We start from the raw sequence: 18153 nt of genomic DNA, 5'->3' as shown, positions 1-18153 counted from the left end.
ACAAACCCAGAAAATATCAGATTTAAAGATTCCAGTGTTATAAATACACCTGTGAGGAACGTCAGCTGGAGGCCAAGCCCCAGACGGGGTGGTGGAGGGTGCAGGACACATGCTGACCCTCAGACTTGTGCTTTGGGACACCCATGGCTCAGGACATGCCCTGTACTAGCTTATGCAAAAACACGTAGGGTGTGAAACATGCCCTGCTGAGAAAATGTTGATTGTTTTGAGGATCAACAAGGAAGATTCAATTGTAGTTTGCTCTTCTCTTAAAAATACTGTCATGAAATACGTATGGCAATGAACACTTTCGGTGACAGATTAGATACGAATACACTTTGTGCTACTGCTCTTCGGTTTTAATTTCAATACAGTGCATTCAGAAAATTAGAGTGTGTTTAGGAAAATGGCTTGTGTGATGAGGAGAAATTAATCTTTGGAAGGCTATATATATGTAAAGTAGTGGAGTTGGAGGGGTTAGGAAAAAGAAGAAATGTTTTGTTCTCATGAATTCTTTGTTGGTTTGTTTTGGGTTGTGGGGGGGGGGTTTGTCTTTTTTGTTTGTTTGTTTTTTGGTTTGGTTTGGTTTTGGTTTTGGTAGGGGAAAAATGTCATAGAGATTCCTTGAAAGGCTTTAACTACAGAACTGGAAAATTAAAAGTATTTATCGAGCACCACTAACCTGGTTTTCCCATAGGCAGATTTGCCTTTAGACAAAAGGCACCTCCTGTGCCTGCCTGTCGGTGCCAGCCAAACCTCCAGAGGACTCTGGTCCTTTCTGCTGCTTGTGCTTGGTCATTCAGCATCTTTTCCTGAAGATGCTGTAAAAGACACTTTAAAAAAAACTTATTTCTCCCAAGCACCACGGCAGCAGGTGATGTGGCTGGGAGCGCAGGGCTCACTGGGCAGTGGCGGGGAGGTGACAGGGCTCGTTGGGCAGTGGCGGGGAGGTGACAGCCTGACCCCAGGCAGGGCAGAGGCAGGGCCCTGTGCCCCAGGACTGGCGCGGAGCAGCCCCTCAGCACCCCTGGGGCTGCCTCGGCCATGGCCGCCGCCAGGTTGGGTGCAGCCAAGGCAGGGTGGCACCGGGCTCTCGCTGCAGAGGCCTCAGCTGGCCATCTCAGTGGGCAAGCAGGAAACAGCCCGTGAGACCCCCGAGAGTGACAGCGGCCTGTTGTGTGACACCTTCCCAGACACGGGGCCTTGTCTTTTGCTGGGTTTTTCATGGATTCTGGTTGCTCGAGTACCTCCTGCAGCCGACGATAAAGGCTCCAAGTGCATCTCAGATTGCAAGGGGCCTTGTTTGGCGCCGCCAGTGTCCCCGCAGACACTGCCTGTGCCCGAGCAGAGGCTTAACTGATTCACGCCCCTGAAAACGAGGCACACAGCAGTGCGTGCCCGGCCAGGCTGGCCGCCCTCTCCGCCGCCGCTCGCCCCGCACTCCCATTCCCTGAGGAAAAAGTGTCACAGGCGCCCTCCCGCCGGCTACGCATCTGTTTTGGGCTGGTACCATCTGCCCGCACGCAGCCGGCCGGCCGGGCCCGGCCACGGAGCGCCCCGGCGCCCTGCCAGGCCCGGCGTGGGGGGCTCTCCGCGGGCCCGGGCCCCGGCCCCGGCCAGCCCGGTCCCCGGCCCCCGCGCCCCTGCCCCGAGGCGGCCGCGGGCCGGTGCGGGCGGCCCGGCAGGAGGCGAGCTGCCGCCGGCCCCGCTGCCGTCACGTGGCCGCCGAGTTTTCTCCCCGCAGCGGTATGAGGAAGTCGCAGCCGCCGCCGTCCGCAGCCCGGGCGGGCGCAGCCTCCGCCGCCGCCGCCCCGCGGCGCGATATGTGAGTAGCCGCGGGCAGGGCGCCGGGCCGGGCCGAGCCGAGCCCACCACAGCCTAGCCCCTTGCCCTCCCGCTGCGCCCCGGACAGCGGCGGCGGTAGCCGGGCGGGCCCGGCGGCAGGGCCGCTGCTGGCACCTGCGGGGCTGGGAGCAGCCGTCCGGGAGAAGCCGGGGGGCGGCGGTGAGTGGGTCTGGGGGCGGGCCGGGGTGGGGGCGTGAGCGCGGGGCGGGGCGGCAGCGCTCCCGCAGGGCTGCGCCGACGGCAGCCCCGCGCCCCCCGGCGGCCCGTCCCCGATCGCGGCCCCTGGACGGAGGGACGGGACGGGACGGGACGGCTCCCCTTTCCCTCCCCCGGCAGGCTGGCTCTCTCCGGCACTCGCCTCCCGGCGTGAAGCCCCCCGCCGGCGCCGCCGTCCCGATGGAGGAGCCCCCGGCGGCGGAGGAGTGGCAGGGGGCCACCCAGAAGAGGAAGGCCTGGGCCAAGAGCCGGGACTCCTGGCAGGCGTCGGAAGCGGAGGATCTCTCGGCAGCGGCGGCGGCGCTAGCCCGCGGCGAGGAGGAGGAGGAGGAGGAAGAAGAGGAGGAAGAGGAGGAGGAGGACCTCGCCGGCGGAGAGCTGCCGCTGGCCGCAGAAGCAGGTGGGTTTCAGGGGGCGGCAGCCCGCGGGCCGCTGGGACCGCCGGGACCCCCGCGGGGCGGCAGCGGGGGCGGCCGCGGGGGGCCGGCCCCGCCGGGCGGGCTCTTGCTGACGGGCGGCTCTTCTCTCCTGCTCTGCCCTCAGGCCACAGCGTTCCCAACGAGAAGATCGCGATATGGCTGAAGGACTGCAGGTGGGTGCTCCCGCCGGGCCTGCCCCCGCCGCCCCGCTCCGGCTCCCGCCGGCGGGTCGCTGCGGTGGGGCCGGGCCCCGCGGCCGCCGTTCCCCAGCGGGGCGCGGGCCGGGCGGCGCCGTGTCGCGGAGGGCGGGAAGCCTCGCCCGCCTCCCCTCCCGCCGGTTGGCGGGCACCTCGGCGCGCCGGGGCCGCGTTTGCCGCGGGCGCTGTCGCGACCCTTCGTGGACAAGAAGCCCCCGTCGGCTCGGTGGGGGCCATACCGCCGGCTGGGGTCACGGGTGGAGCAGGAGCGCACGTAGGGGCGGCCGGGGGAGAGCTGGCGCTGGCACCTTTTCTCCCCTTGGCCTCGTTAACGAGGCTGAAGCTCTTCAGCCGCTAAGGGTCAGGCAGACAGCGCTGTTCGGCTCAGTTTGTCACCGAGGGGTTCCAGTTTAAAGCCTCCCCTGCTGCCCTGCCTGGTTGTTGCTGCAGAGCTAAAGCAACGGTGCCCCCGCGGCAGTGGCCTCTGTGCTTCTTCAGGAGTGATGGCACGATTTAGGCTAACTTGATTTATCCAAGTGTCTCTCCGTGTCCTGCCACCCTTAGCCTGAGACTTGTATCTATTCCATGTTTCTGTTACAAAATACTTCCCTGCTGTTTGGAACAAGCTGATGACATTACTCTTTCTTCATCCTCAGTCACGTAAAAGCATAAATGCTACATCCAGTAGCAGCTGCTTTTGTCCTGTCTTTTTCTCCGTTCAATCCAGGCAGCCTTTGGAGCCAGAGCTGATGGGGAAAAGCTAACAATTAGCTTTCCACTAACTAACAATGATGTTTCGAGACCTCCCCTACTGAAGGTTTCTGGCTTCCTTCTTTTAGAAGCAGCTACATTAGGATGAAAATTTATCTCTCCGTTAGCCGTGCCTTTGTGATCTTTGATCCAGTAAGCAGATCACTGAGCTTACTCCCGTAACCGAAGCGCATGTTCCTTTATAACTACAGGGTCCTTGGTATAGTTTTCCTTGGATCTTTACAGGCTGTACCTTGGAGGTCGTGTTGGCAGCAAGAGGCTTGAAGTTGTACTGTATCCCAAAAATGTGATATTAAGACCTGACAGACCTTTCTTCCAGAATGCCAGAATGGGAGAGGATTTTTTCTAACTTTACCTGAAATCTGGTGTCCTGTTGGTCTGGCAAAATATATCCTTAAAAATAAGTGTTATGAATTCAGTATGTTGTTAGAAATATTTTTTGAGTGGGGAGGGAAAAAAGTGTAGTGGAGGGGGAAGAGGCCCCTGAGGGAGAAATTCCTCCTAATGCTGCAGTGCCACTTATCTCCGTATCTGCAGGATTTCTGTCTAGAATCTTCCCTGGCCCTATGATCATTACCATTTCCATAGCACAAACCTGCAAACTGACAACGTGAACATCTAATGGATGGTCACAAATCTTGAGTAGTAACGCAAAGCTTGCAGTTTTATTCCTGTGCTCTGGTAAGTATCTGTTGTTAAAACTGGCACCAAATGCTTCTATGAAATATGTTTGCATCTCTGGCGGTTGATTCCCCAAATATAGGTGTTTTATTTTACATGGTATTTCTGTATTTTACACACAAGGCAATAGAGCACAAGTTTACCCTTTCGCTAATACGGAGATGCAAATTTAGTTAATAAGTGTTTGTGAAACCTATTGTGGCCCTTCACAGAAGTCTTTTAAAGTATTAACTATTTGCTGTTGCAGATCTTTTCAGAAGAATCTTGTGTTCTCCTCAGAAAGATAAAATCTGTGGTTTTTTTAAAGATCTCTTAAAGTAACCAAGCTATTCAGACCAGAGTTAGCCTCTGACTCCGTAACGTGCAGAGTGCATTCATATACGGTTCGTATCTGGGAGGTGCGGTCCCAGCTGCCTGCAGTGGTACACAGTCCTTGCATTTTATAACTGCAGAACGGTTTCGTTTCTTTGTATCTAATACACATGTGAGCAGTAGCTAGTGTGTGCAGTAAAATGATTATTCAACTTGCAATGTTACGAAATGTTTGTATGTATAAAAACCCTGAACTGATTGTTTCTTGATAACAATGTATATAGGAAAAGTGGACAGTGTCAACAGAGGACAGAATAGCCCTACAGATACTATAGTGTGTTGTTCAAAAAAGAATACTTGAAAAAAAAAGTTGTGAAATTTACAGTTGTTGTCCTTGAAAATTCTTACTTGTTTGATAACACTTTTTGCTGTGGAGCTTTGATTGCTACAAAGCTCTGTTGTAAAAATATAACCATTGCTACAAGTGAACATTCAGTTAGGAAAATAAAGTATTTTCTTTGTTACATATTTTTTAAAAGCAGTCCTTCCCATTTTGTCTGAGATTCTATAAGCTTTTGTGAGTTGTACATCAGAAGAAAATTGGCACTTTAAAAATCTCATTTTCTGGTTTGAGTTGGCAGCAGCACAAAAAACCTTAGTATCAACCTACTGCATAAATAGATCAGCTTATAAGATTTATTCCTTTGTTTGTTTCCAAAAGCATCCACAGTGTTATAATATGGATAAAAAGAATTACTAGCTGTCCCTTGATACTCATGTTAGAGGTCTAGGGCTCTTATTACTTGGCATCTCTGTTTCACATCTACTTTGGAGGAGAGAGGAAGGTTCTTAATATCCCATGCTATTTAACTTGGTAGATGCAGGTTTTTAGTTTTTTTTAAAAAAATGATCACAGCAAAAGAAACAAAAAAACAAGTATGTGTCATACTGTGATAAGAATTGTGGAGGCTTAAGAAGTGTCGGATGCTACCCAAAGTTTCTGTTTCATTCATGTTTTGGGAATCACATGCCTTTGAGAAAGGCATTTTTTGCTCTCTGCCTGGTACCTTGTAAAGGCATTTTGAAGTAATAAGAAAGCTTACAAAGGTTTCTCGTTGTAACTACTGTAAAGCTAAGACAGGAAACACAAGTGTTTGTATTGTATTGATAGAAAAGAAGACATTTTTGTCGACTCTGTGGTGACTTGTGCTATTTTGATTGAGTATATTTAGATTCTGCTAGTAATACAGGGGATGCGGGAGGTATTTAGGAGCCATCTCCTGTAGATGTGCAGGAAGTGAGTTCTTGAAATGCCTCAGAAAGAAGAGATTTTTTGCTTTAAGTTTAAAATAAACATGGCCTCTGCCCAATTAAGGCTTTAAAAGCTGAAATCTAAACACTTTCACAGCACAGTGCAAAACCCTTGTCCCATTCCTGAAGATCACCCTACCACAACAGGTAGCTGAGTAAAGAAACCTCTGGGATGAGAGGAAGCCCTGAGGCTGTGCATGGTCCTCTTACCTGCTCAGTGCCTACCTCCCATGGTAATGTGGACATCAAGAGTTCTGTTTGTTCTTTTGTAGACCAATATTGAGAGAAGTTATTGCCATGTATGTTAAAATACAACAATAAATGAGTGAACGCAAATGGAAAACCGTAGGATCCCTTGATCCTGACACACACCCATTTACTAGCTCTTTGCTCTTTGCTGGCTGCCCTTGGGTTGCTGTTGGCCTCCCCATGCTGCTCCTCCCCAGCTGCCACACAAAGGCTGCAGGGATGTGCTGGGGACCTGCCGTTCCGCACCTTCGGCTGGGAGACCTCATCCTGAGGGCCCAGCAAGTGAAGGGTCCCCCCAGCCCGACCCTGCCTGAGTGCACGGGGCTGAGGTGGAGCTCATGGGCCTTGCTGGTGAAAAATAGCCTGGCATGGAAAGGCAGAGCTGTTCGTGCTGTTGTCCAGGACGATTTTTGTGCAGCTACTTGTCACTCCTTTAAACTCATATTGTGTCTAGTTATTAAATGCAAGTTATTAAAAGACAGGGGGTATAAGGCAGCTGTGCTTGTGTGCAGCAGTGCAAGCAGGACAGCAGATGGGTGGTTGACAGGGCTGCTTTTCTGGTAGCTGCTAACATGCTGTAGAGGTGATGGACTTAATTTCTGAAGGAAAATGATAGCTTTGATGGTTGCTTTTACCATTTTCTGCCAGGTGGTGTGTGCAGCAGTGGCCTTGGCTGTCAAAGTCACTGCCAGCAAGTTTCTGCATCGAAAAGGTAGAGACGTTGAAGTAGCCACCAGGGAAGGAGAGGGAGAAAGATGGGAGCGCACCCATCAAAGCCACAGAGTAAACAACTGGCATAGTTACTACTTCAGAACATAAGGCTTGTTGTAGCGTGACAGGTTTAGACAATATGCCCTAAGTTTTTTCAAACTTTCACAGAACAGGGACACAGAAACCTGGGAGATCTGGGCCTGGGCAGAGTCTCTCCTGTCACTCGAAACACAGTTGTGCACCTGGATGCTCTGGCTGTTTGCCTTGGTGTCTCACCGTGGCAGGGCTTTGCTTAGCTTCATGAAAGATACATTGAAGTGAGCTTATTTCCTATCAGAAGGCCACACATGGAAAGAATAAACTCTTTTCAGAGAGGAAAGAAAAATAAGGTTGTGAAGTGTAAGGTCTGTTAGAAAGCAGATGCAAACTTCCCTTGCTTAATTTGGCCATGGCACCAAAACAAATACTGTATCAGAGCACTGTTTACTTTCAGGTCTTTGGGCAGGTTTATATGTTTATCTAATTAAGGACCCAAATGAAACTTACATAATATAGGCATGTAAATCATTTGCTTTCCCCTTCTTTATGAGTATTATATCTCTGAATTTGTTTTGGGCTTTGAGAATTAATGCTGCGTTACTTAATAGTGACAGGCCTTTGGCTAAACGTGTCTCAGAGACAAGGTGTGTGAACCTAGAGACCTGCTGTTCGTGCAGTTTCTGCTGCTCCTTCTGAGCACCACGAGGTTCAGCAAATCCCCTGCCCTTCAGGGAGCAGCAATAGGAGGGGTCGTCCAAATAAGAGCCGACATGAAGAGTCTATCAAGTATCAGAACTAGCAAGTGACAGCTAACATAGCTGTCAAGGGTTTTATCTTGGTCCTGATCACCAAATACAGCTTTTCACCCCTTTCTCCAAGAAGTTTTAAATGTGTAGAAAAATGGCAACAGTTTTTGTCATATAAATAAGATTGAATTAGTCCATCCAAAACCCCATGCTCATTTTTTCTGGGTGTTTTTCTGAGAAGCCCATGATTTTCCTCAACAGAGGGCTGCTGACCCTGAAGCTGTGCTGGTGCCTGGTGTTTGAGCATTGCAGTTATTATTAACCTGTTTCGTTGTTTTTCCCTACAAGGAGTATTTGTTCAGAGGGCTGGGGATTGTTTAGGAAGTTATTGCCAGTCCTCAGATGTTTGTGCTTTCTGGGGGCGGAGGGAGGGACAACTGCTGTTATCACACGCTCGTTACACACTGTAAGGAAGGACATGAAGCAGCAAGTTTTTAAAGTAGTATTAATCTCTTCTGTGGTTTCAGAACGCCTCTGGGAGCCTCCCTGGATGAGCAAAGCAATCCTCTGTTGAAGGGTAAGGAAAGGCTTTACCTACTAAAATCTCTTTTGCTGGGAACTGTGCTTTTGTAGATGTTCGCCTGAGACCTCACTCTTTAGCGGTGGCACAAACCACAGCCTAGTTGGTGTCGCTGAGTTACTCTCTATGTAAAGCAATTGTGCCTGAGAAGCTGGAGAAGGGGGAAAAGATTTTGAATAAGTCTTTCTGGAGAGTTTAGTTAAAGCCCTAAAAAACATCCCCAAAAATGTGCAGAATGGGCATGTTGTAATTTCCTTTCTGAGAGGGTGAGCATTAGGCAGTCTCTGCCACTAATAACTCTGCTTGCCACACCTGAAAATTTTACTATCTGAGCAGGTCCAAATACTGAAGTTCAAAGTACAGCGAGAATGTGCAGGTAGTGACAGGGTGCAGAGGAATTACTTGCTGGGCCTGGAATCTTTGCTTCAACTCTTAATCCAGTACAGGGAGAGCGAGGGGAATGCCTATGCTGGGTTTAGACTCTGGATCACCCTGGTAAGATGTCTGGAGGATAGATAATGTAGCAGCAGAAGGCACAGATGTGTTGGGTGGTACCTCCAGGTTCCCACTTGCAATTAATTGGCTTGCAGGTTGACTCAGGGATGATTCTGAGGGCAAAACTAAAGCGGTGTTGTAGTTGTTCTTTTTAAAAATAATTTTTATGTGTTCTCAACTGTAACTTCTCACTTCTTAGTGCATCTTTACTGTATGAGTAATGCAGGGATTGTAAATACAGTCTGGTTGTATCCTGCTGTATCAACTGAAGTGTCTTGCTAATATCTGTAGTTAAGCTGTTGGAAAGAAAACATTGCAGCATTCTAGTTGTTGAACTGTTAACTGTACATTTTCAGGCATGCTGGTGAGAAATGGAGGAAGTTTTGAAGATGACTTATCCCTGGGAGCCGAAGGTGGGTGTGGCAGGATTATGACTCTTTTTCTAGAGAAAAAAAACATTATGTTCAGTCGTCTGATTTTTATTTTGAAAGACAGCATTTCCCTCTGGTCAAAGGCAGTTAGTTGATAAAGCTGGCCAGAAACCCAGCATGAAGCACATAGAAAAATGCAGGAAGATTTCCTTTTTGAGTTTATTAGACTGTCGCTAGTGTTAAACATTCTGGTCTAACCTGAAGGTTAGAGGGAGGCCTGAATTCGCTTCTGCCTTCTCATTTTAATGCCCACAGTGGCAGCACAGCCTGGAGCACTCACTGAGGCTCTGAGAAAGTGGTTTCTCTTACTTGCTCTTCTTGTCCATGGGTTACTCTTGGCAACCATGCATGCCCCACTTCCACTGAATCCCTTGGGAGTGCCATGTGTGGGCTTTTGAAAGGAGAAATGAAATTCTGTCAGCCAAGAGGCAATCCCATTAAGGGCTAAGTGCTTTTGAAAATGAAAAGCCCCAAAGCTGAGTAAGTACTTTGGATCAGCCATGACACACACTTTGCTGTCGCTAGCTGCTTGCCATTTCTTTCTCTTCCCCTTTTTAGGGGGAAGGACATGTGGCTGTTCATGGTGGACTTCTTTGTAGAAAAGTACTTCTAGCATCTCTTGGTTATGGGCTAGAAGTGTTCATAAACAAACAAAAGCACTGTGGATCCTGTTCTAACAGCAGCGTCTTGAAATAAAATAGCAAAAAGACAGTCTCACAACCTGGGTCCTGGGGTTATCTGGAGGATAGAGGATATAAGACAATGTCTGTTCTCAGTGTAAAAGAAAAACAAAAAGGCAAAGCCACTCCCCCACTTTAGCTTTTAGTGATTTTTGAATTATAGCTTTTTCAAAGTGTCAAAACTTGTATAGTAGAAAGCCCTTTTTTCCACAGCAGTCTTGCCAGTGGTGTCAAAGTAGTGGGACAGGGCCTGGAGGAAGGAAATGTCTTTAATTTTTAAAGAGTCAGGGCTTCTAAGGAAAACAGTTGATCTGATGACCTTGATCTGATAATGATGGAGAAGCAGTAAATGAGTCCTTTACTGCAATAGATTAAATAGGATTAAATTTTCTTTCTGACAGTCTTTTCTACTTGTTAGATTGCCTGCAGTACAAAGATTTCATAGGCAAAGTTTCTTTGTAATGATAATCCAAGCTCTGAGTGTATGATCAAGAGTACAAGAGTCAGTACATTTTAAAACATCATGTCACTTTTTTCTTTTCATTTTTTTTGGCTTATCATTCCCAAGGATTTCTGGGGTTTATGAGCCTTTAGCATTATTTAGGGAGAAGGTTGTTTCCCTCCTTTTCAGATGATAAAGGTCCCAATAATAGAATCGCTGGTTGATTTTCCTGGGTAAGGATGCAGGTATTTCTGCTGGGCTTTGCACCCCATTCGAGAGCAAGGGAACAACCGAGGAGCTTGGAGCAGGGCTGCGTGCCCTGCCAGACAAGACAGCCCCTTTGAGGCTGGTATGAGTGGCCTGCCCTTGTGCACCCATGACTGCCTGAACCCAGATACAAGCCAGAGCCCTGTGTGAATGGTATGGAGGACATCGGGCAGGGTCCTGTAACCCCACCCCCCTACAGAGCTGTTAAAACCCGTGGTTTAGCTGTTCAAACTAGTTGCCAGCTAATCCATATAGATAGGCTGACCTCCATATTATAGGCAAGAATATTAAAAAAACCCAGATGTGGTGTCTGCATTTTGTATACACTTGCGTGTCTTTGTGGTGCCTCTTCAAAACAAGAGAGAGGTTGTGGAGGTTTCCATGTTTTGCTCTCACTTGCTGACTGTAAGTTGCTGATGCAGCAAGTCGAGGTGCAGCGTTTTCCTGGCAGCACATTTGACATTGCTTTGCTCTTTTCATAGCTGATTCTGAAGGCCACTATAACATATGCATGCTCCTTGCCTGTCTCCTGGGGCAAGTTTGTTAATGTTGAGTCATGTCTTTGGGGAGCCCATAATTTAAGACTGGGGCTCAACTCTCTGGCTTGACAGGGTGTTGATTTTCTGAAAGAATAATGCTGCCTGGGATGTTCCCATGTGGAGCTGGGCCAGTCCAGCTGCAGAAAGTGCTGACTTCCCTGTCAGAGGCTGGTGACCAGGTGCTTGGTACCTGGTGGCCGGCCTCCCTCCAGAGCCCTCTTGACTTATAAGTGCGGCCACCAGTCCCACCAGCACCTCAGGCTTCACCTAGCTGCTGTCCATGGGTCACGCAGCTTGGGCAGCCAGGACCCTGCCCCACGTTGAGAGCAGTCTGTGCTGATGGAAAGACTAACAAATATGGTCTCAGTACCTGGCTGTGGGGCCAGCTGCTGTCCTTGCATTCTTGGCATTCTCTACCAGGTTGCAGGCCTGCTTCTCCTCTTCCCAATCCCACCCAGGAACAGCCCTGCAGCTGGTAATCGCATATTCAATTGCAAAGGAATAAATGGTTTATATCATAATTACTAGTTTGCCCCATGATAAATTTCAAGTTAATATGATTAATGACAATATGTAAATGACAATGTGTGTCCATGTGAGATTTTATTTTAAACAGAGCCTGAGTAAACCAGATCACCTCTGTATCAGCCATGTCCTAGAAACCATTGACAATCATATTTATAGGGGAAGAGAAAAATCTGGCTTGTGCAGGAGTATTGGTAAATGTGCTCACCGCCTGCCTCTTTGTATCGGTTGTGGGAGGTGTAATTCTGAAGGGGTCTTTATGTAACATCTTTTTGTTTCTCTACAGCTAATCAACTACGGAGTGATACCCAAATGGAAACATGGTAAACATCTTTGTTGTTTGTTTGTTTACTTCAGAGGATTATTCATACTGGAGGATGGGAGGGAGAGGGGGCAGTGGAAGTCATGGAGGCTACCTCAGAGCTAAAGCTCTTCTGCTCATTTCTGTTTATGTGAGAGGGAAGAAGATCCAGATAACACAGAAACAGCCATTAAGGGGATGCAGAAAAAAAATGCAGATTTTTGTTCTTCCAGCAGATCTGATGTGGGTTTTGGAGTAGCAGGGGGAAAACAGAGAAATGGCAAATCTAAGTAACTTAGTATGATTTACCTTCTTTGCCTCACTGATCCCTCACCATTTCAGAAATTTCAAGGGAAAATTAGTTTTGCCTTTCAAAGCAGATGTCCTTTGGGAATGGGGGAAAAAAAGGCTTTGAGAGAGGAGAGGGTCCATGCTTTACAGGGAAAGCTTCTAAAAAAAATGTGCTGAAACTAAAACCCTGTTGAGACTTGAGCAAATACCAGCACAGCCCATGTGGGCAGCATTCTTGCTACTCCTCCTGAGCCAGGCTCTGTAAATGTGCTTTTAGGTGAATCCTCTGTCTTTGGTTTCATGGTAGGGGTTCTGGGGGGTGTGTGTGTGTTAAGAGATTTGTATGGTAAAATTCACCCTGGAAAAGTTTGTCCCCCAGAGGGACTGGCAGTAACAGTATGTTTGAGCCCAGGTCACCGCCAAATGCTGAGGTGGCTTCTCCAGATTCAGGGAGGAAATAGTTTGGGATTGGGAAAGATTCTGGCCAGCAGTCTGGGCTGGAGCTTGTCTTGCTCTGTTTCCTCCAGCCTGAAGCCTCTTCAGCTTCCCCAGCCACCGCTGGGGCAGCTCACAGCCTTGTGCTGCTGGTGAGTGGCCCCTGGGGGTGAGGGGGAGCTGGGTACCCAAGGCATGGAGAGGTGGCCCTGCCACGGAGAGGTGACCCTGCTGGAGGAGGCAGTGGCACAGGGAAGGCAGGGAAAGGCAAGGCAGGATGGCTCACCAAGGCTGGGCTTCCTCGCTGGAGGAGGGTGGGATTGGGGAGGGTGGGGCAGCAAGGGGAGGTCAGGGATTTGTCTTCTCAGCTTGCATTTGCCTTCAGATCCTTACTGCCTATGTACGTTTTTACTGAGGCATCCCAGGATTCGCTTTTGTTACTGTATTTCAATAAATGACATGGCTAATATAAACCAGGTAGCACTGCAGGGGAAAAGAGAAATTCAGCAGCGCTGGAGGCTTAGCTCTCCTCTGAGACAGAGAATCAATTCCCCAAAGGAAAGGGGTTTATTGCAGGGGTCTTCTCCGTTTGTGTTGACAGCAATGGTGTTCTGGCGAAGGAGAGGAGGCTGCAGTTCCACCAGAAAGGGAGAAGTATGAACTCGACCGGGTCTGGAAAAAGCAGTGCAACTGTCTCAAGGTAAAAGAGTGCTATGCTTTGAAGGTCAAGGTAAAAGAGTTACTATGCTTTGAAGGTCTGTTCCTCAGTTAAATGGATGTGGCTTGATTTATGTGCATTGTTGCATTTAGTAGCCAAGACGGGAATTTTCATTTGGTTCCTTGAAAAACTGCTGTTTGTTTCCAGCTGTGGTTTGCAGTAAATACTGACAAATGAGCCTAAACTTCAGAAATGTCTGAAATTTTAATGACATTTTCCAAGCTTTGCAGAATAAGGGCTGACTTTATAAATTGCAAGATTGGATCTGAGATGTGTCTGGGCTGATGGCTTTGGTGACGGGAACCAAAACTTCAGATGCAGAGATCTCCACAATTTTTTCCTAAAGTAGGCTGAGCTGTAGGAGTCAAAAGTTCAATAGACCAAAGGGTCAATGAGGCTGAATTAGCAGTTGGACAGAAGGGACTCGGTCTTAAAACGAGACAAGTAGATAATAAACATCTTTTCATTTGTCTAGTGTTTCTGAATTACTGGAGCTTTATGAAGAAGATCCTGAAGAAGTGCTCTATAACCTTGGGTTTGGACGAGATGAACCAGATATTGCTTCAAAAATTCCAGCAAGATTTTTTAATTCATCATCATTTGCCAGAGGGATAGATATTAAAGTGTTTTTGAATGCCCAAATACAGCGCATGGAAGTGGAAAATCCAAATTTTGCTTTAACAAGTAAGTATGTTTTTGAAGCAGAGTTTATTTTGAAGTTTTTGAACTATGTAAACATCCCCAAAAGAAGGTATGTATCTAGTATTCTGGCAAATCCCCTTTACAGCCTAAAGGACAAATTCCATTCAAAATCCATAATAAAATTCTTGCTTGGTCTTAAATACGGCAAGAGGTGACCATCAGTGTTGTACACCTTGGGGTGAGGGGAAGGAGTTTAAAGGGGGGGAGGGAAATGAAAGGCATGCTGTAAGATACGCTGCCTGCTGGTTTGTATCGTTCCTGTCTCTTGCTCCTAAGCTTGTCTTCTGCTGTAGCTTTAAAGCACTGAAACAAATAGCAATATCCATCTCTTTCTTGTGTTCTGGGTATCCGGGTGAGATTTTTGAAAGCTGTCAGCAGTGACCTACTTCTGTCGTTGTTAAAATCTGGGCCAGTATTTCTATTGACTTGGACAGGAGCTTTGTTAGGTCAGTAATGAGCATTGCTGAATTGAGGGCACAGCTGAAATGTCCTCTTCTAGTTTTAGATGGAGAGAGCGATGCAAGTAACCCTTTTCTTCTTAGCACTTTGTAAATTAACTTGCACTTGCATACCTGTGTCCCTTTTGTACTTTCTGAAAGCTTTCCATACTGTTCCTGTGCATTTAGTAAAGACCTCCTGCAAAAGTTTTTCCATTTTTTTCATACTGTGTGGTATCACTCTTCTGTTAGAGAACTAGGCAGTGTTCAGTCAACCTTTGGGGCCCTTGATGTAAGTAGGAGGGGATTTGGGGGTGAGGGTTGAGCAGAGGTTGTGATGAAAATTCCCGCTTCAGATATGATGAAAGAGCTGTCTCTGAGAATTCAAACCACTGTGTACAGATGGATCAACAGGTCTGGGATGTGTTGACAGCAAACGTCCTGGTAAACTCTGCCTTATGCTTCCTTCTTGTGCAGGTCGCTTTCGTCAGATTGAAGTGCTCACTACTGTGGCCAATGCTTTTTCTTCTTTGTATTCTCAAGTCTCTGGGACTCCTTTGCAGAAAATTGGTAGTATGAATTCAGTGTCTTCCAGCAAAGAGGCATCCAGCCCTCCCCCTTTGAATCGCAGCAATACAGCCAGTCGGTTAATGAAGACCTTGTCAAAGCTCAATCTGTGTGGCACACAGCAAGCTGATGGTAGTGGCTGCTCGACTCCTTCACCCGTTGAAAAAGGGAAAAGTCCAGCTGAACCAGGAGGTGAGGAAGATGATGATAAAAGTGAATCTAAATTACCAAAATACCCTAAAAAGAAGGACTCTCCCTCTTTTTTGGCTACTGTAAAGGAGGAGATAGCCAGTAGTCAGACAAATGCTGTGGACACAAATAAAGCTGCAAACCTTCCTGCTGGGACTGACAGTAAGCAAGAGGGTACTGTGCCTCCAGCAGATGTGCAAAGCAGCAGCTTGGCAAGTGCCCAGGATAGACCAAGTGAAGAATCTGGTCTTTTGGACTCACCAGGCCTCAGCAGTGATTCCAGTTCATCCAACTGCAGCACTGCAACGCAAAGGCTGCCTGCGCCATCACCGGGTAGAGACCCCTGTGCTCCCCTCGCAAACCCGTCTGTAACGAATCTAATGCTGCAGCAGAAGGACTCCTTTGAGATGGAAGAGGTAGGTGGAGATATATGACTTTGTTTTTGCATACAGTTTACATAGCTTGCTGGCTGCCAGCAGAGGAATGTTCCCTGCTGTGTAGTTGACAGTGTTTTCTCCAGGAATACTTTAAATTCTCTGAGTGATAGGACAGTTGTCGCTCTCTCTTGGTTGTCGTTCTCTCTCGGTAGGCTGCTCTAATTGATCCTTTTAATGAAATAACTTGGTGCTGCTGCTGCTGTTGTTGTTCCTGACAGTCAGCAGGAAAGTTCTCATTCTTTTTTTCATCAAGCTCAGGTAATTGCAATCACTGGTGTAACTACTAGGAAATTTTCCTGTGGAAACAGATCTAGGTTAGGTTTTGTATATACAAAAGCCCTTGTATTTAAATTTTTACTTTCCTTAAACTGCTAAATGGAAGTCATTATTTTTGTTGATTAAAAGTAAATTTAGTTTATTAATTGATACTCATTAAGGATAAATTTGTATAGAGCAAGAGCGTTGTTGCACACAAGGGAAAGGGACTGAGGTGCTCATCTTGTACAACTTTTGGTTTTGATGACAATCTACTGTATGTTGATTTGTTTGTTCTCTGGAAAACAGCTCACTGAAAGCTGCTGTTTGATGTGCCTTTGGCGATGACTTAGTTACAAATTCTGGTCTAGCTGCCTTTTAATATCTTCATAAATGCATGCCTATTTTTTGATTGGTAATTGTCCCAAAGGGATTTTAATTCCGAGGTTCCTGTGAGTGCTTTGTTTATTAGGCTAGTAAACATGCAGTCTACAAATTCAAGAATGCTATTTTTTTTACATAGACTCACACCTTGAATTATAAGATCTGCCTTAACTTAGTAGATGTTTTATGAGCACACTTCAAAGTGGCTCATGTTAACAGTTCAGCAGTTAACCTTTTTGTCTGTGTGAAATTGCTACGTAAAATGAAGGATTGTGATTTCATTGGTAAAATGAGTGAAGAAAGCAAGTGAATAGAAAGCCCTCAGCATTTTACAGTGAATAATGGAATGATGATTTGGTAGATACTGTGTCTAGTGTCACATTGTAATTACAAGCTCTTCCAGATCAATTAATGCTGAAGTTGTAGTTGAAGGCACTCATTAAGCAGAAAAAGGTAATCTTGCCTCTTGTAGTTCCTGACACTTATCTGTGCATCTGTGTCCTCACCCACATGTTGTGTGGCCATCTACTGAACCAGAGCAAAGGACTAGTCCAGTTGGGAGGGGGGGAAAGAAATCAAGTGTATTTTAATTTATTTATTTTTCCTGGCTCAGTTTTCAGCCGGATAGTTTTCTTGATCCTGTCTGTTGTGTAGCTGCACAGATGTTTGTATTGGCACAATGGGAGGGGTCTGAAAGACAATGCATTTTGCTAGAAATCCCAGAGGAGAAATACATTTTTTGGTATTCTTGGGCGAAGTTGAACAACTAATATGTGTATATATATATATAGTAAAAGAGGAATGGAATTTTCCTTCAGAATAAGTTGGGACTGTAAAGGGTTATGACATGAAGAGGACTTGCTGAATTCTGCACAAGCCAAATGTGATGCATTTGTGAGGTTTTGGTTGACATACTTTGCAATCATGCCAGGGCATAAACACAGCTGTTTTGGCAAGATGACATGTGATGTGGGATGGGGTTGTGGTGAATTTTCGTTTACACAATATAATGTATACATATCAACTGCCTACAGATCCCTGGGAGGGAGAGATTTGATTTTGTTGAAGAAACTTTAGAACAATACCTGGCAGCATGATTTTATTTTCATGCATCTCTAAGCAGGGCATAATGAACAATAAACTGTACTAGAACCAGTGACAATAACTCCTCCTCCCATTTTCGCAGTTTGGCTTGGAGTGCATTTATACACATAAGAAAGATGACAGATATATCAAGGAAGCTCTTTCCATGCTTACGAATGCCTTGGAGGTTTGAGCGCCCTTCGGAAGTCTGTGGCTGTGAAGATAGCTAGTGCGGGAGTGAGTCAGGGCAGGATTTCCCCCGAACACTGGCTCCTGAGGTGGCCAATTACAGTCCCGAAGGTCGTTCACCAGCATCAATATTGGCTGAAGGGACGGGGAAGGAGAGGGGAGCGCTCCTGCCTGCTCATGGAGCTGCGCCATGCTGCGGCCACAGCCAGGATGCTGTCTCTCGGCCAAGGACAGGAGGTGGAGGGTACTTAGATGAGAAGAGGCTTAGCTGCTGGGAGGCTGCAAATTTAGCCGTCGGAAACTGGGAGGTTTGAGAGAATCAAGACACCTTTCCTGGAAGGCTACTCTGATCAAAGGGCCTGTAAGATTACTTGCTTGCTGTTCCTTCTTTTTTAATTTTTAAAATCTTTTCCTAAACATAAACGGTGAGCCCCTTCTATGCTCCCTTGCTTTTGGACGAAATAAGGATTTACCTCTTTGGTACAGCCTTCATCTCCGAAAGGAATAGAAGCCTTTTGATTTATTGTGCAGGAGTAATGCTGTTCACTTATTAAAAGTGATAAGTTCAGGCCAAGTACTTCTCAAAGCCCTTGTAACTGAGAAAATGCACCCTTGTGGCTGCTATACACAGAGTATCAGTGCAAATATAGCTGCTTCTTTAGCCAAATACTAATTTGGGCTTAAAACAATCAGTGTCCTGATTTTGCAT

The 18153-nt window shown here is 47.0% G+C and overlaps 1 protein-coding gene across 6 annotated transcripts in view; it reads left to right on the top strand.

Moving 5' to 3' along the window:
- The first annotated feature begins 1681 nt into the window (after window positions 1–1681).
- ITPRID2 (ITPR interacting domain containing 2) overlaps window positions 1682–18153 on the top strand; it is a 53564-nt gene continuing 37092 nt past the window's right edge. For 4 of the 6 annotated variants that reach the window (XR_008748558.1, XR_008748559.1, XR_008748557.1 and 1 more), the window contains exons 1-9: window positions 1682–1825; window positions 2182–2461; window positions 2605–2653; window positions 8025–8074; window positions 8929–8985; window positions 11743–11779; window positions 13085–13183; window positions 13677–13885; window positions 14818–15512. Coding sequence is in view for 3 of the 6 variants with exons in the window: in XM_055812945.1 (XP_055668920.1) it covers window positions 2242–2461; window positions 2605–2653; window positions 8025–8074; window positions 8929–8985; window positions 11743–11779; window positions 13085–13183; window positions 13677–13885; window positions 14818–15512 (1416 nt within the window). In the remaining 3 variants the exon portion in view is untranslated. Of the gene's footprint in view, window positions 1826–1848; window positions 2005–2181; window positions 2462–2604; window positions 2654–3985; window positions 4130–8024; window positions 8075–8928; window positions 8986–11742; window positions 11780–13084; window positions 13184–13676; window positions 13886–14817; window positions 15513–18153 lie in introns of those variants that run through there. The other 2 variants (XM_055812946.1, XM_055812947.1) reach the window with 2 other exon arrangements.

Source organism: Falco peregrinus, chromosome 8, assembly GCF_023634155.1.
Source record: "Falco peregrinus isolate bFalPer1 chromosome 8, bFalPer1.pri, whole genome shotgun sequence".
Classification (NCBI taxonomy): domain Eukaryota; kingdom Metazoa; phylum Chordata; class Aves; order Falconiformes; family Falconidae; genus Falco; species Falco peregrinus.
Note: the sequence above shows the minus strand (reverse complement) of the source record. Positions and strands in the feature narration are given on the sequence as shown.